At 44.4% G+C, this 23,688-nt stretch overlaps 1 protein-coding gene across 1 annotated transcript in view; it reads left to right on the top strand.

The window, feature by feature from the left end:
* LOC119174009 (midasin) overlaps positions 1-23,688 on the top strand; it is a 213,071-nt gene that overhangs the window by 3,322 nt on the left and 186,061 nt on the right. Inside the window, exons 2-8 of the mRNA XM_075894860.1 lie at positions 2,726-3,165; positions 4,271-4,378; positions 5,786-5,963; positions 10,735-11,001; positions 13,228-13,452; positions 18,501-18,610; positions 19,191-19,371. Coding sequence (XP_075750975.1) covers positions 2,726-3,165; positions 4,271-4,378; positions 5,786-5,963; positions 10,735-11,001; positions 13,228-13,452; positions 18,501-18,610; positions 19,191-19,371 — 1,509 coding nt within the window. The remainder of the gene's footprint in view (positions 1-2,725; positions 3,166-4,270; positions 4,379-5,785; positions 5,964-10,734; positions 11,002-13,227; positions 13,453-18,500; positions 18,611-19,190; positions 19,372-23,688) is intronic.

The raw sequence follows: 23,688 nt of genomic DNA, 5'->3' as shown, positions 1-23,688 counted from the left end.
ATGTTCCGACAGTGTCGAGTAGCAAGCTGAAATCGTCTATTTTGTTTGGCAGTGAACAAATATTTTGATGAAAAAACGTAAATTTTGGTTTTTTAGCTGAGACTAAATGTTTTATTCCGGGAGGCACGTAACCCATTATCAAGCCAAGTCAAACTTGGTTAGGTCCCATTAGCAAATTTTGGACAGGTCCCCTGTGCTTCCAATGACACACACCCGGCTGTCCTCCGTTTCTCTCGCCTTGATACGACAACCATGAGTCCAAAGAAACTTCCACTTTTTTTCTTTTTTCAGAGCTAATGCCCGCGCAAGAAGGTGCTTGTTTTCAGGTGTCAAGTGTTCATTGATATAGATTGGAATGGCCGGGTCTGTGGGAGGTCAAGGTCTGCCGTAGCTAACCTAGCTTTCCTAGCTTTGCTGATAAAGTCAGCTTTCTTTGTTCTCACGCAAAATTGGGCTATTATGTTTTTGTCCTTCTTGGCGGGTACACGGTGAACGACGTCAATGTCTGTAGAGGTCACTGGACAGCCTATCTTGTCCCCAAGTTTTTGCAAGATGGCTTTGCAGTCCTCCCCTTGCACGCAAGGTATACCCTTGATTTCAATGTTGTTGATACGAGAGTATTGCTCTGAATCAGCAAGTCTTCTCGCTAGGTCCTCGTTTTCTTTTCTCAAAGTTTTGTTGTCCAAAGCTAACGGTTCCTGATCTTGTTTCATTTTTTCGTACAGTGAGTTAAACATCTCAAGGCTTTTGCGCATATCTGCCACCTCTTTTCGAAGTGCGTCAACCTCACGCGACAATTCAGCATTCGTGACCATGGTTCAAAAGGAAAAAAATACACCGGGTTGGCAGCAGCAGGTGTGGCAAATATGAACAATAGAAAGTTTAAATGGAATAAAACTAACCTGCGTAGTGAAATTCGTTGGTTTAGCGACAGAAAGCCTGTTGCCAAAGCCGCTGCTGCCAACCGTTGTGAGGAACGCTGGGCACGGTTCCGCTTAAGTAGCGTCGATGGCAGCGCCGCACCAGGGACCACTTCCACGTCAGAGCACGTGTCACTCCGTCGTAGCTGCACGTGTCACTCCGTCGTCTTCAAGGGACGATTCCGCCGGCTTGAAGTAGCCACCACCGACATGCACTGTCTCGGCGCCTGCGTAGTGAAATTTGTTGGTTTAGCAACAGAAAGCCTGTTGCCAAAGCCGCTGCTGCCAACCGTTGTGATGACATCGATGACATTACACCGATACTGTGGCACCAAGCGCGTGCGCTTTCCCCTCCTCTGCGCGTCGATCTTGTATATGCTGGATCATATAAGCACTAAACTTTGCACCAGAAACCCGACGACGAAAGTGAGGGCCCAGCCTATGTATGCGTATTTTTGTGGACGTGTTTCTGGCGCTAAGTCTGTGGAATATAAGAAGGTGCTATAAGTAATAGCACCTTCTTATATTCCACAGACTTAGCTTCCATAGACTTATATTCCACTAAGAAGGTGCTATAAGTAATAATAAGTAAACTGCTTTTGAAGTCATGAGCGAAAGTAACAAAGTAACGGCGTCTTTGCTACACTGCTAAATTAGTTCGGTAAAGTAACTTTTTTTTTCCTATCTAGTGCACGTGTTGCACCTCTATGCTGAATATGCTCATGTTCAGTTTCACTCGTACTTGTAAAAAGAAAGTGTTGATGTGAACTACAACCGAGTCCTAGAACTAGCTGCCTAGTGTTTCAAATTTAACTACTCGACAAGCTTACAGGGGTACCTAGGAACCTTGTAAATCTCCTCTAGACGTGTTTACAGTTATTGTGCGAGTTACACTTCAAAGCATGAATATAAAGCATACAAGCTTGTAAATTAAGCTAGAAAACTACATTGGGTCTTAAGCAACTGTTGTTGCCATTTATTTATTTCAAAAAACCCCTAGAGGCACTCTCTGAGAGGGTAGTACATAGGGGGGTGGGGTAAAAGAAAAAAATCTGATGCTATACATACACATCAAGCATAAAAAAATTGCAAACAAAAAATATAACATATGCATATGAAAAGAACAACACAATAACCCAATGTCTTTTGGAAATATAGAAAAAGAAATAACTAAAATGCAATGAAAGATAACAGAATTACATAACGATAGACCACACAAAAAAAATGAAATGAGTTAATGAGAACAGCACAAAATGCTAAACTTCGTTACCATTTTTTAAAAAGCTAATTAAATTTTGAAACGTTCCGTTCTGTTGCGGTAGTTCGAGGCAGCTGGTTCCATTCAATGATAGTTTTTTTATGAACGAATTAGCGAATGATGAGGTACGGCATGTTATGCGTCTGACCTTCAGAGGATGATCGCGGCGAGGAAAGATTGCTAAGGGTGACTGGAAAAAATCGTCATGAAGCAATGGATGATGATAGATTTTATCAAAAAGAGATAAGCGAGCAAGTTTTCGACAATGAGAAGCTGTTGTTGCTGATAGCACTGTGCTTCTGATAAAAGTTGGTACTGTACCCGGTTCGCCCCAGTGAGAGCCGGCAAATGATATGGACACAGCTAGTTGAAAATTCAGAACTGTATTATTTATGTAAATAAAGTGATCATCAACAATTCGTTATATGCCCCCTATCATAACATTTTCCTTATAGTTACACTTCAATGCATAATTTACTTGAAGTTTTTCTTTACTTCATTATTTGTTGACTTCCCATGCTAATGAATTTCTTTTTGTGTGGGGCAGGACTGGAGTCCATCATCCCGTGCAGCACTGCTGGATCGTCTGGCATCACTGCTGCACCAGCGCAGCTGTACAGACTTAGTGGCTCAGTTGTGTCTGCCTTTGTTGACTGAGCTCCTGGCACGCTCCACTCTGCGTTCCTATGACAAGGAACAGTTTTGTGTGGCCCTTGGACGCCTTGTTTCGAGGTACCCAACTGCTGCACTGTTTGTGGATGCATATCTTGAACAAGAATGCAACTTGCCAAGGCTACTGAAAGAGAGTGAGCTCGAGGTGGAAGGTGATGCTCCACCTGCCAAGAGGCCTCGCACTGCATCTGTGCCATTGAACATGGTGCGTTGTATCTGGCAATTGCTACGCCAGCAGCCTGGCCAACTTGCTCGACGCTGGGACTGGACACCGCTGCTGCCTTTCCTCAAGCACTCATCAACCCCCGTCCGCTGGTGGGTGCATTGATTACTTACATCTTCCTAGTAGGTTTCTTGTCTTGACAGGTTCCCTGACCTTCTAATTTTTGAGGCTCTAACTCTGCTCATCATGTTCACTGATGGGGCCATAGAGTATGCACTGAGGCTTGACCTGCGAAGTTGCAACAGCATCACTGGGCTGCCACGTCATTTTGAAAATCATGAAGTATGGTGAAAAAACCACCATTTGTCTGTTCACTACGTGGTCTGTCCAGGCCCATTTCTTTCACTTGTTGCCAACTAGAATATTTGCTATTTGTGTTTGTCATCTATCTCATTATGCTGTCTTCTGATCTCTCCATTTCTTGCCTGTCATTTTCCGTTTTGTTGTGTGGTGCATGGTCCTTAGCTTTCAGGGGCGAAGCACCTTATAGTGTAGGCTTGTCGGCATGTCATGTAGTCATGGTATGTCACGTCATCCTTGACATGACATGACATTGACAAACGAGGCATGTGGTCATGGTCCATCATAAAAGCAGGTATGTTCCACAGAAATTGGGTAAATTCCACTACTCGCCCGAAGAAGGCAACAGTTAGCCCAACAAATATCCAACGACATCAGTGCAGCTGAAACACCCTTTCTTACATGCCATAGGGAACAGAAGCCGGGAATGTAGGGAACAAGTGCCTTAAAGTAAGCTGACTACTGATGCAGTTTTTGGTGACGTTTGTAGAGCAGAAACAACCTTTCTTACATGCTTCGCTCCTCCCCAGTCTTCTTTTTTTTCTCTCTCTCTCTTTGTTGCCGCTAAGTTTCAGTACCTTACTGCAGAACTGGCAGTAGGCAATAATTTCTTACTTTTCACATTGGAGATAGTGACATGCAATATGCTGTTGTCTCTATAGTAGTAAATTATCCAAGTTTTTAAATTTTCAAGCCTTCTACATCCAACTTAGTTTACTTAATTGACTTGATTCTTCAAAATGAGTTGCAGCCACAAGAAATGCTGGTTATCTGGGTTGTTCCACATCCTGTATTTTACTACGTCCTGTATATTTCGTTGTGAAATTTCATAGCTTGACCATGTTTGACTTGTCTAGAACATCATTTAATGTATATTATCATAATTATTTGTCTCAGGTATGCAGCACACTGCATGACCCTGTTGTTATCCATTGGAGAGTTGGAACAGAGGGCACTACTTCAGCAGCTGTTGCCAGATGCGGAAGTGCTGCAGACAGATTTAAGGTAAGTACAATGTGTTGCCTCTGTTTTGAATATTGACAGATGTATTGAAAGAAGGCATAACTGTAAGGTTCACATGGTAACCACATTTTTTTTCACGATTTTACTGTATTCAAACAATAAGATCTACTTTATAGGGGTTATTATAAAAACTCTCATAAATTTGTGTTTGTGAACCTGATTTTTTTCTGGATTGCACAGTGCATTAGTATAGAGGCAGTCACTGACCACCGCTTGCATAGCAGCTTTAGCAGTTTAAAGCTGTGACACCCTACACCGTGGTGTAGGGTGTCACAGCTGGGTTGCGACTGTGGCGGGCTTCAGACCAAGGGGACAGAGACAAGTCTATCAACTTAAACTGTTTAGTCACCACATTTCAACAGCTCTGCCAATGGTAAAAGGTAAAAACAGCACAAACTAAAAGAGACGAATGAAGAAGTTCATCTAGTTTGCGCTGTTTTTGCCTTTTACCATGTTTTACCAACTAGCCCAACCAGACACACTTCTGAGTTCTGCCAATAGTACATCAAATTGACTCAAACATCTCAGTAGCAGAGCATTCCACATGACTGGAGGAAAAACAACAATGATATGAAACATACAGATTAAAAGGGTGATAACGGCTCAGATTGCCTCGCGTGGTTTCGCTCCAGTCCTGGGGTGATCTGTTACACTCAAAGGCTGGGGAGCGGTGAGGGTGATGACGGCAGGTAGCAGTCCTCTTGGCTAGACTGAGATGTGTTGAGTCCAACCTCTCAAGTTGGAAGGCACAGAAGCACCCAGAGAGTCGCGCACATTTCCAGAGCTGAGAAAAGGCGTCTCCCCAGAAATGTGGTAGGAGGGAACAGATCTTCTTGGCTTTATCGAAGCAGTAGGATGGGAAAGTTAGGGTGGAAAGTGAAATTCTTTTTCTGGTGAAACCCTCTTGCTAATGCACATGTTAATACCTCATCAGTTGAGGTGCCACTGCTTTGAAGATACCTGGATGTGCATGAAATCCCACTATTTCCGTAAACATGAGGCTGCGGAATAAGTCTCGTTGGATTTGACAGAAAACTGGTCTGCAAAACAAGCATTGGGCAACACACGTGCTTGAATAATAGGCCGCAAATCAGACATGCCTTGAAGAGTTACTCTGTGCACCAGAGACTGCTACACAAAGTATAGAATGTAACAAGCATGAAAGCAGCATCTTATCTTTGTACTTCTTTTTTTCTAGCCTCATTTCGTCTGCAGTGTTTCTTTCTATGGTGTGCGGCTTCCAGCTTTGTTGTAACTTTGGGCTGCATGCTTCAGGCTCTTTAAATAGATAAATTCAGTGTTGTTTTTAAAAAGATTGTGTCCAGAAAATTTCGAAGTGAACAGAATTGCGCTGGATTTTATTGATCACGCTTGTATTGCTGCGTGCAGGTTATCCACAGAGGTTGCCCTTGGAGCCCTTCGCCCGCCATCATGGCCCCCAACATCTGAAAAGCCCGGATGGCCACTGACAAGTTCAGATTTTAGTCCAGGTGTGGTCTGTGTCTCAGGCCTTCTACTGCAGCAGAGGGCTGCTCCAGAGAATGCTACTGCTCAAGTTTTCCATCATGTGAGTCCGACTGCATGCCAGTAAACTATGAAAATTCCAGTTTATTGTACACACCTTGCTTCTTACTGTATTCACTCGATTGTGACTTAAGGAGTGACTTTTCATTGCATCCAAGAACAAAAAAAAAAAAATTCAACATTTGATTGTAATACGAGGGTTGACTTCAGGCAGCAAAAAAATCTGGAAAATATTTTCGCTACATTTGAGTAAATGCGATAATAAATAATAGTGCCATCTTCACAGAGAAGCTTTCACTTTACTATATGCCTAATCATTTTCATTAATGTAAAGCTGTGTGAATAGCAAAATTTTGGGTGCGAAGCAAATTCGAAAATTGAAGTGTGAATGTGAATTGAATGGTTTTTGAATATTTCTAGAATGTCTTTCAAATACCTTGAAGTGAAATTGCAGAAAGAACTTCGGTGACGATTGTAAGCATATTCTTATGAAGTAGCAACATGAAAGCGTTTCTTTCGGCTGGAGGGAGGGCGTTTCTTAGTTGTCTTATCAAGAATGAGACTATGCAGTGGGCCGAATTGTATTTATTTGCATTATCTGGTCCAACCAAAGTAGTTTTGACAGCACTTTACATGTGAAAGGCAGATATTATTTCCTCAGCCTCTCCTCCTTTTTCAACTTCTGTGAAAGCCCTACTGATATGGCGGACAAATGTGTGCTTTCTTTGAGCCCGGAGTTGTAAAACTTCATGAAAACATCATTTCGGATGAGTTAGTTCATTGCAGCGCAAGGGAATAACCGTGTGAAAACATATCCACAAAGAGAAGAGAAGACACGGACACTGAGCGTTGTATATCTGCCTCGTGGACATCAATACATAAGAACATCTGAAATTTTTATGCTAAATATCTTCTGCATACGATTTTTCGGACTACCCACCCAAATTTTAGGTCCAAAACAGCAATAATTGAGCCACCACTTCTGCCACATTTATCGTCTTCGTGTTGGAATCGGCCTTTTCTCGAGTACATACATTTAAAATTGTAGCAGAGCTTGAACAGTACTTTGCCGCAATACAAGAATGTGATAGGGTGAAGCATATTGAAAATTTGAAGGGGCCACTGGTTGATTTGACATTGGCTGTATTTGTCTTCGGGAAGTTCAAATAGCAAAATTTCGGCGCGAATCGCATCGGGTAGCAAACACTATTCGAAAATATTCAATGTTTTGAATTAAAATTTTGGTTTAGTATTGTAGGGGGTGTGCGCACCATTTCCTTTAGTGTGCTGCAATGTTGTGCTGTACGGGGCTGTTGGTGCCAGGAGCTGACAGGTAACCCAAGAAAAATGCGCTATTCCTGTTAAATGCGAAGCAGCTCTTTGACTAGCCTGTGTAACGCTGTCCCTCCGCACACCCCCACTGCGCATGCTTGCGTCTCGTGCTGGCCCAGGAAGACACCCGCAAAACTGTCGCTTCCCGTCCCCTCTCTCACCTCACAAGGCCGACGCAGGCAGTGTCTGCTAGTTAAAAAAAAAAAAAAAAAAAAAAAAACCAAACTGCTCGCGCTGCACGACCGTTCACTGGCCACCCCGTCCGTATATGTAGGCACTGGATCACGCGTTCGGAATTCGGTTAAGGGTGTCTTTACTAGGTTTTCGCTTGATGAGCACCAGCATCAACGTCGCTTCCAGTGTGAGCGTTAGCGCCCGCTGCTTCGCATCTACACATGGTTTCCTTTAGTGGGAGATGTTCCAAGGCTTTTTCATGCCATGTAAATTTTATCAGTAACCACACATAGAACAACCTCCACAGTTTTCGTGAACTCAAAGAAGAATGTAATATTACTTATATGGGGGGGGGGGGGGGGGATAGAACATACACTCGCTCATAAAAAACTGAAATTCCAGTAGTGGTAAAAAAAAACATTCTGGTCACTTGCGTTAATTTTACACAATTGCCCACTTGCCAATTTGTCTACCTTTCAAATCCACAAGGCCACATTGGTTGAGGTTCTTTTACAAAAATCATGCTTCTCTTCCTCCAATGAGCTTTGTTTCTTGCAGAATTCGTGTGTGTTTTCATGTATTAACCTCCAGTGTGGTCCAACTGGGTTCTGGACTAGTTCATTTAATGTGGTGTCTTAGAGTGGCTCAAACTTCTGTGATTTGTAACTGTCACACACTTCGGGTGAGGCCCCGCCGATCTAACATCGACGTGCGGCAGACTCGCAGGCTTCCACTTTACGCTTCGGCCTGCGACGCCTGAAAGGCCTCGAAGTGGCACATTTCGAATTTATTTGCGGGTTGGTCGACCCGTGCGGGGTTGCACGTGTGGTGATGTGTGGGCCTGACCGACGCACTCATTGAGCAGACACGGAGTTTGATTACACACAAACAAGCATTTAATTGAAACAAGGGCAAAGGCAGGAGTTAACGAAAAATAACAAAGGAGGAAAACTGATACGCGCGATAGAAACAACAGCTACATAACAAAATGTGCTAAAAACACTACAAAAGATACAGGCTAAAGACAAATATGCGGAACATTAATAAAATAACAACAAGATGGAAATCGTAAAAAAGAGTTACAAGGAAATAATTACAGAATGATCAATGGTCACGCTTTTGAATTTGAGCGTGCGACGCAGCGCACACTACAAAATATTTAAAAAAAGAAAGGCTGGTTACAACAATTTAACAGTTTAAAAAAAAAGTCACAATAAAAAGTTCCATACGGACCAGGCCAGCTCTTGGTGCACGTAGGGGAGTTGACGGGTGCCGCTGAAGGTCTCGCCGGCGTGGTAGACGACGAGGGTGCCCGGAATTGCAGCCGTCTCAATACGTTGCACGGGTCACTCCGTGCTCGCCGCCTACGCGAGACTCGCGACACCGACGACCGCACTTGTTGCTGGCTGTACGTCAACTGCTCCTGCGATGCAGTTCAAACCGCCTCAGGGGCGTACACGTGCTCCCGTCTCATCTGGGAGTAATTTTCCTTGTTGAGACCGCCGGTTCCCCTTCCGGTCAGGGGCAGGGAAGACGAGCCGGCGCCACGCTGGGTCGTTATAGTCGCCGGATGTCGTCTCCCAACACAAAAACGCCCTTCCTTGGAAGATGGGGCACGCGGATGCTCCGAAAATTGGAGTCGTTTGTGACAGTAACAATCTCTTCACATCATGCATGTGCCATATTTTCTTCAGTCATAAGGTATGTTTAGTGGCAAATAAAATGACTTCTCAGTTTGGTCAGCTTTGATAGCGTTATTGAGCTTTATGTAAATTCAATCCAATGTTACAGTGTTTGTGAGGCTCTCTGAAATGAGCATTGTGCTGTCACACACACTTTACTGGAAGCATTACCATGTTTAATGGAGTGTGTATGATGTGCACTGCCAGCAGTGGTGAAGAAAATTTGCTTTTTGCTTGTGTACTCTCATCCAGTCATTCATTTGTACGAAAGGATTCGATGCAATTGACTGTATATAATAAATTATTCTTCATTCACTCTGCATCTGTGAGTACATATTATAAAATGTAAGAACTAGAGCTGTTCAAATAGCAAAATTTTGGGTGCAAAGCGAATTCAAGTATTAAAATTTGAGTATGAATCGAATTGAATATTTTTTTGGATAGTTGAAGAATATCTTTCAAATATTTTTTTGATTACTTAGAAGTGAAATTACAGGAAAAAGGTTGCAGGGGATCCCTAAGCACATTTTTATGAGATAGGAATATGGAAGTGTTCTTTTGGCTAGGTTAGTGAAGTGCTAGAGGGATGGTGTTTCCTAGTTCTTATAACAAAGATGAGGCAATGCAGGGACTGAATGGTATTTATTTACTTGCTTTGAGGCAACCAATGGGGTTGTGCTGACAGCACTTTAGACGTGAAAGGAAAAGATGCTATTTTCTCTACCTCTTCCCTTTCAACTTCTGTGGAGGCCCAACTGATTTGGCGGATAAGGGTTTGCTCTCTTCGAGTTCAAAGTTGCTAGTCTGCCTTTTAGTCATCAGTACATAAAACCATCAAACTTCCAGATGCTGAAAATCTTCGCTCGCTCGATTTTTGTTTTACTTCCGGGTTCTAAACGGCGCGATTAAAGCCTGCGCTTCAGCGGCATAGGTTCGAACCTGCGCTTTTGTGAGTGAATCCATTTACGGTTGTGGCAAAGTCCTAAAGGCAGCTTTTCTGCAATATCAGAGTGTATGCGGTGAAGTAAAAAAATAAATTAAGGGGTCATTGTAACAGGGCAGGGCATCTCCATGTTTGGAACCAGCGCATGTCAAGTCAACACATTTGCGCCTAAAGCAGAGCTTGAAATGCAGCTTCGCCGCAATGCGAGAACGTGATGGGGTGAAAAAAAAAAAAAATTTGATGGTGCCATTGTCAATCGCACATTCACTGTATTTGTATTGAGGAAGTTCGAATAGTATAATTGCGGTGCGAATGAAATCGAATAGCAAACACTGTCAGAGTAATATTTGAATATTCGCACACCCCTTGTAAACACAATGATTCTGCATCCTTGGCTCTGTAATAATGCAAGGAGTATGTAACAGCTAGGAATAAGGTGAGGTAGTTTTGCTGCATTAACCGCTTATTCATCAAAATTTGTGACTGGAAGATTTTGCAATGAGTTCTGCAGAAACTCGCAAGGTGGCAGAAGGGTTAGAAAAGGGCAAGAAGACAACCACCCGTTTGTAGCATGAAGACACAAGGAAATCCGCACAAACTTTCTTGTGGCTTTGTGCTACAAATAGGCGGTTGTCTTCTTTTCATTTCTTAACTGGAAGATTTTGCATTTTCGATGTGTGCAGGACTGGCTGGCACCATCGGCCAAGCAGGCTCTTCGGTGCCTGGCTGAATGTGTGGCTCGGGGGCAACCGTGTCTGGTACGGGGTCCTGTGGGTGCAGGCAAGACAAGTCTGGTGCGCTTGCTGGCCTCCAAGCTGTGTCAGCCTCTGGTCACTGTTCAGCTCGGTGACCAAGCAGATGTGCACGCCCTGGTGGGTGGTTATGTCTGCTCTGAAGTGGCTGGCCAGTTTGTTTGGAGGGAGGGACCTCTCGCTCGAGCTATGCGCACGGTAGGTTCTGGTGGTGATTCTGAAACCCTCTTACTATAGCACAAATGTATTGCATGGGAAAATGAAAGCTGTGCTGCGAGAATGACATGGTTTTGCGTGGGGCAACTGGGCTTTATTGTCGTCACTGTAGCTCAGCTAAGCTGAGGTGTTTTTGTACAGTCCTCACGAATTGAAATGCTGCAATATCGGGCTAAGAAATTAACATATTTTTGTTTCCACCCTCTTCAGTTCATGTCACTCAAACCTCATGATAATGAGATTGCATCTTACAAGCAAATAAGTTTGTTACATTCAAAAATCTGCCATAAAGGTTATTCCTAACACAGTTTCTATAGCAAGAGCATCTTTCATTTACTTCGCTATAACCTATATTGTGTTAGATCTGTGTTCGTTATATTGAGGTTTGAGTGTATTTACATTAGGGCCAAGCTTATCTTTAGCAGCCTGTTTCTCAACGACATAATGTAAACTACATGTAAAGGCGTGCCGTGAAGCGAACTTGTGCACCGGAATTCGTGTATAGTCGGCACCCTAAGTTTGGCTCAAATTTTCTGCATACAGTGTAGACCACTTATAATGTAACCGCTTATAATGCAGAACCGGTTACAATGCGGTCTTTTTCAACTCCCATTTACCCTCCCATAAAACCCCATGTATACACACTGCTTACTGTGCAGTCCCTCAATATGAAAGACCGGTTATAATGCGATTGCTCAGAAATATTTGTGACAAACGTGGTAGCGAGTGTGTGTCTGAAAGGAGGCACGCTGGGTGCCACTGAGGAGCGAGCGAGTAGGCCATTGCGGAGCAAGAGGGGGCGCAGAGTGAACTAACAAAGGGAAGGAAAAGAAAAAGATACCCCGGAACACTGCGCGTGCTCGTTGAGTAAGGGAGGGCGGATGTTGGAAAATCTTTGTAACATACGCGGGGTGTCTCAGCGGTTTCGTTGAGACAACTCTGCGGCTCAGATGCGGCTACAGTGTACTAGCATCACTAGCGTGACTGCGACCACGCATGGCTTAACATGGCACGTGCGATTCCGTCTTTATCAACTGTGTTAAACAGTTTCCTGTTGGGAAACGCATCGTCATTATCGAGCTTGCTACAGATCTCGCGTTTGCTACCTCGTCCGTGAATGTAAAACCTTTTGCGGCTTTATGACCCGAGCTTTCGCCTTCGCTGCAAGTGCACTGTCTTACGTAAGCTTGGCAGGTTTTTGTCATGGCCAATCTCTCAGTCGCGGACTTCGTATAACACAGGTCGTTTTTGGTTCAGTGCAGGAGTGCTATCTTTTCGACGCCGGATCTTAATGTCCTGGACAAACTTCCCACGACAACAAACCGAACTCCAGGCTAGGCCTAATTGGCGTTTGTTGCGTTTCGGTAGCAGTCACGTTATATCTAAGTTGCGGTTTGGTACGGAATCAATGAAACTATTTGCAGTGGCTGCACTTGAAGGGAAGGGATACATATCATTAATGAAAACGAGGGTGGCACGTGTAGCGATCGAATGGTCCTTCGCGATTAGATTGCGATGTCTTGAAATTGGGTGCGTGCACGTGAAATAACGATCGGTGTCTTTCAGCACGTAAAATTCATGACACGATTCGACACAGTTTCTGTGTAATCGAGGTGGTCTGAGAAGTAGTTGCCGAATTTTCGTCAAGATGCTTTCTTTTCTACCCCCCCTTTTTTTCCCGCATTCATTTTGGTAACAAAGTATGTCTTAATTCTTCCTTAATTCTTTTTTAACATTAGAAAATTTAAATCGTAAGCACCACGCATTGCATGCTTCGATTCTTTGACACACGAAGCTGCATGCTCAACACGATTTGTGCAAGTGTGACCCTTGAAGGTTGTTTTGGTTATAGTGCGGTACTTCTTGCAGTGCGGATATTCGCAACTCCTGCGACTTACGTTATAAGCGGTCTACAGTGTATTTTGCGCACATTATATGCAGCAATATACTCTGTGTGGGGCCACCAAATCTCAGTTGGCGAGAGTTCATTGCATGTGCTTGCTAGAACCGAATGACGTCATAATCATCAGGTATTCTTGAATATTGTAATCTTCAGATGAAATTTTGCGGCAACGAATTCTTGCGACAACAAACTTTCTTGTGCGTCTCATCTATTTTGTTGTACCAGGACTTGAATGTAATGACATTGTTATATTTATCGTGTCAAATCGGATACAACATGATTTGGCTGTACTCCTTATTCTACAGGGCAGCTGGCTGCTGTTAGAGGACCTGGAGAGAGCCACCCCTGACGTGTCAAGCCTTTTGCTGGCAGTGCTGCAGTCGGGCACAGTGCCAGGTCTTCCAGTGAGGGCGGCCGGCTTCCAGTTGGTGGCCACACACCGGGGATCACTGCAGCCAGTCACTCTCGCCACTGAGGCCCTGTGGTCCATTGTCCACCTGCAGCATCCGTCTCGTCAGGAACTCTATGAGGCAAGCACTGCCGTATCTCGCGTCCATGTGGCTTTTCACTTACGCTAGTAACTTGGAACCTGTGGCTTTTCCTGCGGAGCATGAAGCGATGAGTTGTATTCCTGCTGAGCTAGTTGCATTAAAAGGTAGTCACCCAATCTGAATTTTGTTGTCCTTCTAACACGTACAATGATAGTTCATGAGGCCTGCTCAGCGTGAGATTTGGGGAATACAGCATTGTTTCTCTGTTAAATGACGCGGATAGTTGCATGATAATATTTTAATCAAATGCTTATCACTTCTCCCAGTCTCGAACAGGGTAGCAGTACGCTGTGAGAACACCGTGCTGCTATCTTTGCATTTGGTATCTTCTTCAAACATCAAGGACATCTTAGAGTCAAATCCTGCTGCAATGAAATTGAAGGGATGCAAGAAAGAATTTCTTGTCATGGAATTTTATTGCAGTGAAATTTTATGCATACACCACAAAAATTTTCAACATCTGATGATTCTAACTAATCCTGTGGCGCCAGCAAGCGCATGCATTATTTTTTGCATTGAACTCTCGCTAGCTCAGACATACTACTTGGCCACCCACCAAGTGAGTGTATTTCCTCGCATATACCATATTTGCTCACATAATCCTCGCACTTTTTTTTTTCGTGAAAGCTGATGAAAAGTTGAGGTGTGCAAGAATAACAGGATTACGGGAGGAAAATTTTTCGCGAAAAAATATGGAGCGGGAGGGGAGGGGTAATGAAGTGGCTGCAAATCAGGTTTCTCATCATCAGCAGCTGAAAGCCATCAAGACGCCCTGGGCATTCCGTGTGCTTAAGATTGGGATGGATAGCATAACTTTATTTTATGAGAAGGTAACTACGAACGATTCCGTGTTAGATGGCCATTAGCCCAAGGTTGACATAGTACGCTAATCTTTTCCGGGCTCGTGTTGAGTGACGAATGCTAGGGCTACGCTTGCAAGCTTTGCATAGGGAGCTACCGGATAACTGAAATACTTCGTGCCATTTTAGGACTTTATTGTCTTTAGTCTTTCAAGTGCTAGCGAATAACCTTCCAGGTTATTCGCTCTCAATAAGCATGATGATACTGACCACGGTTTCCTGCAATGTGGTGGCGGCAAATGGTAGTTACATTTTCAATTTGTGCATGCTGGCTGTGCGTGTGCCTTCATAAACTGCGTCGTTGTTGAGTGATCGCACCTACCATGGTTATGTCTTAGTGCTTGCAGTTAGTTGTAGCACAGTTGATCGTTGTGGTTGCGGCAGAATGTAGCCATGCTTGGACTAGGTATGCCTTCATAATGAGGTGGTTCATTCATGATTCCAAATTTAGTGGTTAAAAAACATGGCGGAAGTTTTTGAAAAACGATCCTGCCGTTATCTGTACGCGCATCAAACTCGCCGGCAGCATCATGATGGACGGACAATCTGCTGCCAAGCATATCAATGGGAAAAACATTTACTGGGATGTGCATGCATTGGCAAAAAGCAAAGCATGTTTCTGTTAATGACGCGGCTCTGGTGATGAGAATTTGTCGAGTTGTTAGCAGAATTTTATGGCAATCCTAGGCTAGGCTCCTTCCCTTATGTGGTAGCATTGTTGGAAACTTCATTGAAGCAAATATATCCAGAAAAAAATTTACATTGTGATGGGACATTTTTTGCAATGTTTATGATGGGCAGCTGATGGGGAATCAAAAATTATTTGTTGTGGCGGAAATTTCGGTGTAGCGGTATTCATTATAGTGGGTTCTAATGTAGGTGTGTTCCAGATGAAATTATACAAATATTCTAAAAATAAAAATGAAACCACAAACAGAAGTGCAGTTGCTGAGCGACATCCTTCCATAGACGCAATGAACTTTCAGTAATGTTGCGGATTCTGAAGCACAGGTGGTAATTTTCTTGAACAAAGGTCAAGAACTGTTGAATGAAAGTAGAAAGATAAAACCATAGGGATATGCCTATTGTGGGGTTGACAGTACAGGCCACGTGATCTGACTGACTGAGGAAGAAGATATAGAGTTCTCAGATTTGCCTTTCAAAAGCAGCAATTAGGCTGTCTTGCTTCATGTCTTCGTGGCCATGGCATGCTACAAAAGTGACATCTCATGTCACAATATTGTCCTACAGGTTAAGTAGTAATAGATTTATTACAGAAAAAAAAAGCATTTTTTATTGTGGTGGCAATTACTGAGTAAAAAGTAATGAAGATGGAAAATACCTTGAAACATAATTGATTGAAAGTGGTCAGTTACATGTAGCTGATTGTACGCAAGTGTGACATACGTGCATATAAATTGAAATATGTGGCGGGTTTTGTACACCCTGGATTTGCACTCCTCCATGCCTTTGCCCATGTTACATGTGAATCCTTGAAAGGGCTCTGCACTTATTGATGGTAATGGGACTTAATGACTGCCTCTGAAGGTTTTGTCACACTCTGTCTGGAAATGTTATACAGTCGACTCTCGTTAATACGAAGTTCACAGGGACCGCAAAAAACTTTGAATTAAGCGGAATTCCAATTAACCACAATGAACAAAAAATACATTTATTTCAAAGCAGTTTATGAGAAAACATCTGTGATTGCCGTTTGCTTCTGTTTGCTGAATCTTGAAGCAGAAAGCAAGTTCTGCAGGCTGTATATGTGCCCGAGTGCTTCCTCGGCGTTGCTCTCAGCAGTGAAAAACCGCTGTGCGAGGGCAAGGCCTGCGGCTACATCAGCAGCCCGCGGTAGTGGCTCACTTGCGGCGTCGTCGTCGTCAACCTCAGTTTCGTGACTAGGCTCGCTGGGCCGAACCATCTATACGATCTCAGCGTCCGACAGTGCACCGCACGTTTCTACCGAACTGTCAGTGGCAATGTACTCCTCGAAAGGGACGTCGCCGAGAGCTGGCAGGAGACCATCAACGTCACGCTCACTTGTGTCTTCTTCCCCCACTGTACAAGACGCGTCATCATCTGCACCACTTGGAATGAAGCCGCACGCCCTAAAGCAGTTCGCAATGGTTTCATCCTTTACACGACCCCACGCTCGCGCCAGCATATGGATAGCGCTGAGATGGCTCACCTCATACTGACTTGCATACTCCATACACAACAGCATCCGCTCAAGAGAAGATGCTTCCTGTACAGTACTTTCACGTTTTTGATGATCCCCTGGTCCAGTGGTTGTAACACCGATGTAGTGTTCTCTGGCAGTTAGGCGACACGTATTTCACTCAAGGGCGGCACATTCATGTGTGCACTGCATTGGTCCACAAGGAGCAATACATTGCGTTTAGATAACGTGAACTTGCGATCCATTTTTGTCAGCCAATCCTTGAATAGGTCTGCGGTCATCCACGCTTTCCTGTTAGACGCGTAGTCGACAGGCAGCGTTTTCACGCCCTTGAAACATCTAGGCTTAGCAGCTATGCCTATCACAAGCAGGCGACATCGCTCAGTGCCCGTCATGTTCGCCGCTGTCAGCACCGACACTCTTTCTTTGCTACGCTTCCCTCCAGCAGAGTCATCGTCCTTAAAGGTCAGCGTCCTCTCGGGCAACATTCTGTAAAAAAGTGCTGTGTCGTCGGCATTGAACATATCTTCCGGCCGATATACTCCCAAGTATTTGCGAAGCTGATTTTCCCTCCACGTATCACATGTTTCAGCGTTGACGGCAGCCTTTTTTTTCCCTGTTAACGCTTTTAAACACCATATCGTGGCGCTGCTTGAACAGTGTGAGCCACTCATCGGACGAAGCAAAGTTCTTGATGCCTAGCATAATCGCAAGCGATGACGCTTTCGCTGCAACGATATCGCCGCTGAGAGGAAGTCTGTTGCTTCGAGCCTCCGGAATCCAGATGAGGAGCTCTTGCTCTAACTCCGGGTGGGTGCCGGTGCGCATTCTCTTGCGAGACATCTTGAACTGGTCATTTTCGAATGCGTCCAGTACCGAGCGCTTGTTCTTCAGGATGTTAGACAGGGTATTGGGCTTGATGCTGTATTTCTGCGCAATATCTTGCTCGGCGGTGCGTCCTTGTTCAACTTCTTTCAAAATTTTGACTTTCGTCGCCAAGTCAAGCATCTGATAAGGCCCGCGAGTTGCCATAGTAAATGCATGTGGAGCTTCGTCGCACGTGGAAATGCTGAGTCCGCACACGACCGTAACGAGATCAACAATGAGGCCCGAAACCAGAACCGTTGGAGCAGCCGCTTCGTGATATGGGGCGCTGCATGCAACTGCGATGCCATCAGCTGACGCTTTGAGCTGCGGCGCTGTGGTCAACTGCGATGCCCTTGGGTGCCGGTCGGACGCACATTATTGTTTAGCACTTCGAAAATAGGAAATTTAACAAACATTACGATTTCCTCCGGGAATTCAATTGAAAATAAATTCGAATTAACTGAAATTTCATACCTATTGCTTGCAATTACCGAGAGTTTCTTCCTGTTGAACTGCATGCAAAACTGACGGGACCCCCACTCCACTTCCAATTAACCGATAATTCCAATTAAGCGACTTCGAATTATCGGGAGTCGACTGTATGACAGTTGTGTGTACATTTTTTGTTTACTTTAGATCTTTCTGTCCCCATTATTACCTTCCTTATTAACTTTAAACCAATATAAATTATGTGATGAAAGTATGTTTTACATTTCTAAAATTTCACTGCTTCAACTTATGTTATGAATTTTAACCTTGCTACTGTGTTTTTTTTAATGTGCATTCTTTGTGGATTTTTATCAGTTTTTCTCTGTCTGTGTCTATCTTAATGTGACAAGAAGTAAAAGTACTTATCATGCTGCTGCTGCTATTGTGTGGGGAGGCAGGACCAGTCAAGCTGCCTGTATGCAGTTTTTGTACATCCTGCCATCCTTGCTTTTTATGTATGTCTACTACATATGTGTCAATAAAAAGAAACTTCAATGTATTCCATTTCTTTGTGTCTTATAATAAAATGAAGAGTATTGAAACATTTGATTTATTCCCATGTGCTGTTAATATTAAAACTGCTACTCATTTGCCTGTCTGTGTCAAGTTGTGTTGTTTGTGTTGTGCAGATGATTGTCCATTACTGGCCTCAGCTGGAGCCAATGGCAGCACGTCTTCTTGATCTCTTTCACTTTCTTCGTGAACCTGGCTCGCCAGTGCGGCGAACCATCTCTCAGAGGCAAGTCCTGCTAATGTTTCCAAGTCGTGGGAATGCAAGTTGATTATCATTTTTATTTGCCTGTGTTTGTAAATGTCAGAGTCAAATGTCGCGCACAACTGGCCTTTGGGAGGCCTTTTGTCATTCTGGACATGCTGCAAGTCTCGATGGTAGAAACAGTATGAGCTGGGCTGTTCTTCGAGAGATGCATTTCTGCTCTCATCTTCTGCTGCACATTCTGTGCAATGTAGTGCGGGCTGTTGATAGGTCTGAGTCGCTGCATTGTTTATTGGTAGGACGTCACTTTGTGCATACATTTTGTGCATGTAGTGGGCAAGAAGCATGCTTAATATTTAAATGAAAGGACAGAACCAGGCAAAGCACTAAAAACAGTAATAATAATCATAATGTGCAGCTTTATGTACTGACTGGTTTCCTATGTACTGGTTTCCCTGATATGAGTGACCCCTGCCATATTATTGGCACAGCTAATGCAGTGGATAGTGTGCTGTGTACAATATTGAGTGTTGTTCTGGGCCTGCACAATTTCATTCTGTGATAAGTACACGAAGGAGCCTGATGGGTGTGTGGTGGTATGCAGGGACCTGCTGAAGCTCTGTCAGCGCCTTGTGTTGCGTGGCTTCTCTCTGGAGGGAACACAGGCTGCTGAAAACACATTTCAGGATATGATGGACTGCCTCTGCCAAAGCATCCGGGATCCCACTAAGAGGCAGGCTCTGGCGCAGCAGTGTGGAGCACTCCTTGGGCTCACGAAGTCGCAGGTCCACTTTTGCATAACTAATATGGAGAGGACGGTTTTTTTTTCTGATCCATTTACAGGCAGTCATTCTTTCATTCAAATGCAGTCTCTGACATTATTTTTCAACAAATGCACGCTGTGACATTATTTTTCAAACATGGATGGAGTAGCTAGAATGTTTGGAATGATCTGGCTGCTTGAAAATTATAACTTCAGTGATAATGTTGATGTCATTGCTTCTTTACAATGCTGAAAGTTTTGAAAATTTGTTTTATGCCACTTTGTTTTATATTGCATCTCATATTGCAGCCCTATAAGCAACATGTTTTGTCAAAATACGGATATAAAGTGTGCCTGGCCTTAAAAACCTTAACTCTGTGATGTCAATTCAGGCTGTGCTGTGCGAATTCAGTTTAAGGGGAGACGCGGGTCGGAAAGTCGCGGTTTTCCGGAAAATTCTCGCTTTTTTTTTTCCGGCTGTATTGGAATCCTTGGACTATAATCTATTACTTCTGAAAATATCAAGCTGAAATTCGCACGAGAAATTATCAAAAAATGCTTCCAAGTGGGAAGCGGTGACGCGAGAAATGCGCGAAAAACGGCGAAGTTCGCATCGTCCTGTCGCGAAAACGACGCGTTGGCCGCCATTTGCAATCGTGCACGCATGCTGCGAAGGCCGTATCCTTCATAATCCACTAGTAGCCAGTCTCGTGCCTTCACGCAGAATAAACAAAAAACGAGAAAAACAACGCGTACGTCACGCGTTTTGAATATCGCGGCACACAGCGCGAGGCCGCCATTGGACGGCGGTGCGCTCCACGCTCCTCCCCCTCCTATCTCTCCGGCAAAAGAGCGAAGCCTCGGACGTCGCGATCGAGTTTTTCTGCGTTTCTCTGCATTTTTGCGTCATGGCAAGCCCGAAGAAGTGCAGTTCAGATAATCGAAAGTTCAGAACTCGCCACAAGTATCGAGGGAAACGGCGTCGGACGCTTCGCAAAGCGACAGCGAACCACGATGTCGCCCCCGACCAACGCCCCGACGCTCCGACTTCGGATAGGCCTAACACCGTCACCGAACCCTGCGACAGTGGTTGTGAAATAGCCGCTGCCGTGGAATTCGTCAGTGCATCCCAAAAGAAGATTGGATTCTTCGAGAGTGAACGTAGACCGGTAGATGCTGCTACTGCGAACATGCTGCTTTGCGAAATCGATGCGCTGACGGCACTTGTGGCGGGTGCGCAATGCCCAACCTGCCGCGAACGAAAGCTCGGCGTGCGAGAGGCAGCTGGAAAGCGCAAAGGACTTTCGGCATTCCTCGAACTGTGCTGTGAAAATTCTGATTGCCCTGAATCTGCACTTTCGTTCACGCACACATCGAGACGTACTGCTTCGGCCGGGGACCAAGGAACGAGCGCTCGTTTTGACAGCGGCAGCTCGCGTGACAGCTTTGCTGTAAACGTGAAGGCAGTTCTGGCAGCACGCACTATAGGCGCAGGCCACGACCAACTTTCACGATTTTGTGCGATTCTCGGTCTTCCGAGCCCGATGCATCACAAGACATTCAACGGCATTTGCAAGAAGCTCCATGGTGCGGCGATGACGGCAGTGAGCAAAAACTTGCACCAGGCACGAAACATCACGAAGGACGCAGTCGGCGGCAGAGATGTGCCAGTCATGTTTGATGGCACCTGGCAGAAAAGAGGTCATAAAAGCCACAATGGAGTGGGCACAGTCTAGTCCCTGGACACGGGGCTCTGCCTCGATTTTGAAGTTCTTTCGAACTACTGCCATGCTTGCAGTATACACAGGGACCTTGGGGAGGATGAAGAGATATGGCGAGCTTTTCATCTTCCAGTTTGCCAAAAAAAACACTGACTGCTCATCCCATGCAATGGAACCTGCGGCAGCTGTCAATATATGGCAGAGGACCTTGTCTTATGAAACTCCACTGCGATTCACCAGCTTCCTAAGTGATGGTGACAGCAAGCCCTACACTGCAGTCTGCGAGGCAAATGTATACTGTGACACCCCCATTGACAAAGAAGAGTGCACGAACCACGTTGCAAAGCGCTTGGGAACTGCCCTACGGAAATTGGCAATGCCACTGCCACGAGGCGAAAAACTGAAAGATGCCACAATAATAAAACTACAAACATATTACAAGATCGCCATCACGAGCAACAAGGACAGTGTCCGAAATATGTACACTGCCATATGGGCATCGTATTTTCATTGCTGCTCCAGTGATGGTGCCAGTAGCCACAACTTTTGCCCCGCGGGACCAAATTCGTGGTACAAGCACAAGCGTGCGGAAGCACTGGGGGAGCCTGCACCACGCCACACCCCACTGTTGACGAAGGCTCAAGGATTGGCAATTATGCCTATCTACAAGCGCCTTACAGAGGAGAAACTCCTTAATCGGTGCCTTCATGGCAAGACACAGAATGCAGCCGAATCGCTGAACAGCAAGATATGGCTGCTATGTCCAAAAACAAAGTTCGCCTCCAGAACAACTGTGGAGACAGCCACCGCTCTTGCTGTACTCTGGTACAACAAAGGCCACAGGGGCTTTGAAGAAGTGCTCGAAGGCATTGGAATTCTCCCCTCACAAGATCTGGCCACACATGGTGACCACTGTGACGTCATGCGCATCAGGAAGATGAACCTGAAGCAAACTGCAGAAGCGAGGGCACACCGTCGCAACACAGCGAAGAGAGCTCGTGTTGAGGACACTGACCGCAAGAGCCGTGAAGGACCAAGCTATGGTGCAGGGGACTTCTAGACACTTGCAGTGCATTCAAGGCAAGGTACTTTTCATTGTGCCCCAATTTGATGCAAAAAGAATGATTTCCTAATAAATGCCAACTTTGCGAACTTTCAAACTTGTTTTTCTCATTTTCATTTTTTCTGACAGTTTCACGTTTTCCGGGCAGAATTATAGAAACTTATATTCATTGTATAGTAACGAAACTTGGCACACATATTCTTCAACACATGCAGAATGCAAATATCTACTCTAAATTGCAATGCCTACCAGCATTAGTTGTGAAAATATTAGCTTATTGTTTCAAGGGAGATTGAAAATAATAAGTCATTCAATACAATTTTTTTTTTCTTGGTTCCAATATTTCTGTGACATATCTATATAGGTATTTGCACTTTTCAATCTACCAAGAGTCAAATAAGATCAGACACAGTGCTTTTACTGAAAGTTTAGTACATAAAAGAGTGCCCGCAAAAAATGTAACTTTTTGCTATTGTTTATGGCATAACTCAATAATTATAGCAGCTACACAAAAAATGATTGCATATTTGAAATCTGCATGAAAAACTATACTAATAATAAACTTTTCAAGTCTCTATTACTACAAATAAAAAAAAAACTTTTTCGAGGAGCGTCTCCCCTTAAATGTTTCTACCTTTGTGGCCACTAAAGCACACACACAAACTTGGGAGAGATTTGTGGTATGTAGAGTCGCCAGTTGCAGTAAAACCTCGGTGACACAAATCTCGCAGGGTAACAAAAAATATTTGTATCACCCGAAATTCGTATCACCACAAAAGATGAAAATCAGCATGTGACAACAAAAAGTTGACGTATGTTTTCATATATTGTTTCTCAGGGGCGCAGCAACATCATGAATAGCCTTGAATGATTGCTGGTAAAGTTTCTAGACGACAATGATTGTACTTGTATTGTAAATATACGGCATGTGCATGGAACGAGATGCTCAGCGACTCGTGGCAACTAGTAGCCCCCTTCCTAATCTTGGTATCCTTTTCTGCATGACATCAGAGTACTGCGGCAAAAGTGACATAAAGAGCACTTTGCATGCGCTTGGCCAAGGCCAGAAAATATGGGAACCACTGTCTTGTTGTTATTTTCTTATCGCAGTGGTACAGGGGCTGTTCATTGAAATGTTTTCTCAATGTTTCCCGTGTAAATCAGAGTATTGGCAGGTGTGGGCATCCCGACAATCGTACATGTTGATGTTGCAAGGCTTTCACTAAGACCGTTCCTTTTCTCTTTGGATCCTTGTTCTCCTTTCATAGTATGTCCGATTGTGAGAACATGGCTTGCATCAACGTGGCAGGCACGTGTAAACGCAGTACATATTGCTGCCTTGAGCACAACAGCACGTGCTACACATTAGGTTGGAGGAGGGAGGTTCTGTAATCGAAGGCACGCAAAGGCACGGAATAGGACCTGCAAGAGTCACATGCACATTTTCGAAGAAAACTGCCTGCCGCTGCAGATGGCTGATCCAGACAAACCGGCAAGGCAGTGCAAATGCCTGCGCCTGGGCTCTTAACCGCGCAATTGTTGCGTCTTCCGCAGC

This window comes from Rhipicephalus microplus, chromosome 5 (assembly GCF_043290135.1).
Source record: "Rhipicephalus microplus isolate Deutch F79 chromosome 5, USDA_Rmic, whole genome shotgun sequence".
NCBI lineage: Eukaryota > Metazoa > Arthropoda > Arachnida > Ixodida > Ixodidae > Rhipicephalus > Rhipicephalus microplus.
The sequence above is the reverse complement of the archived record's forward strand: the minus strand, read 5'-3'. Positions and strand labels throughout refer to the sequence as shown.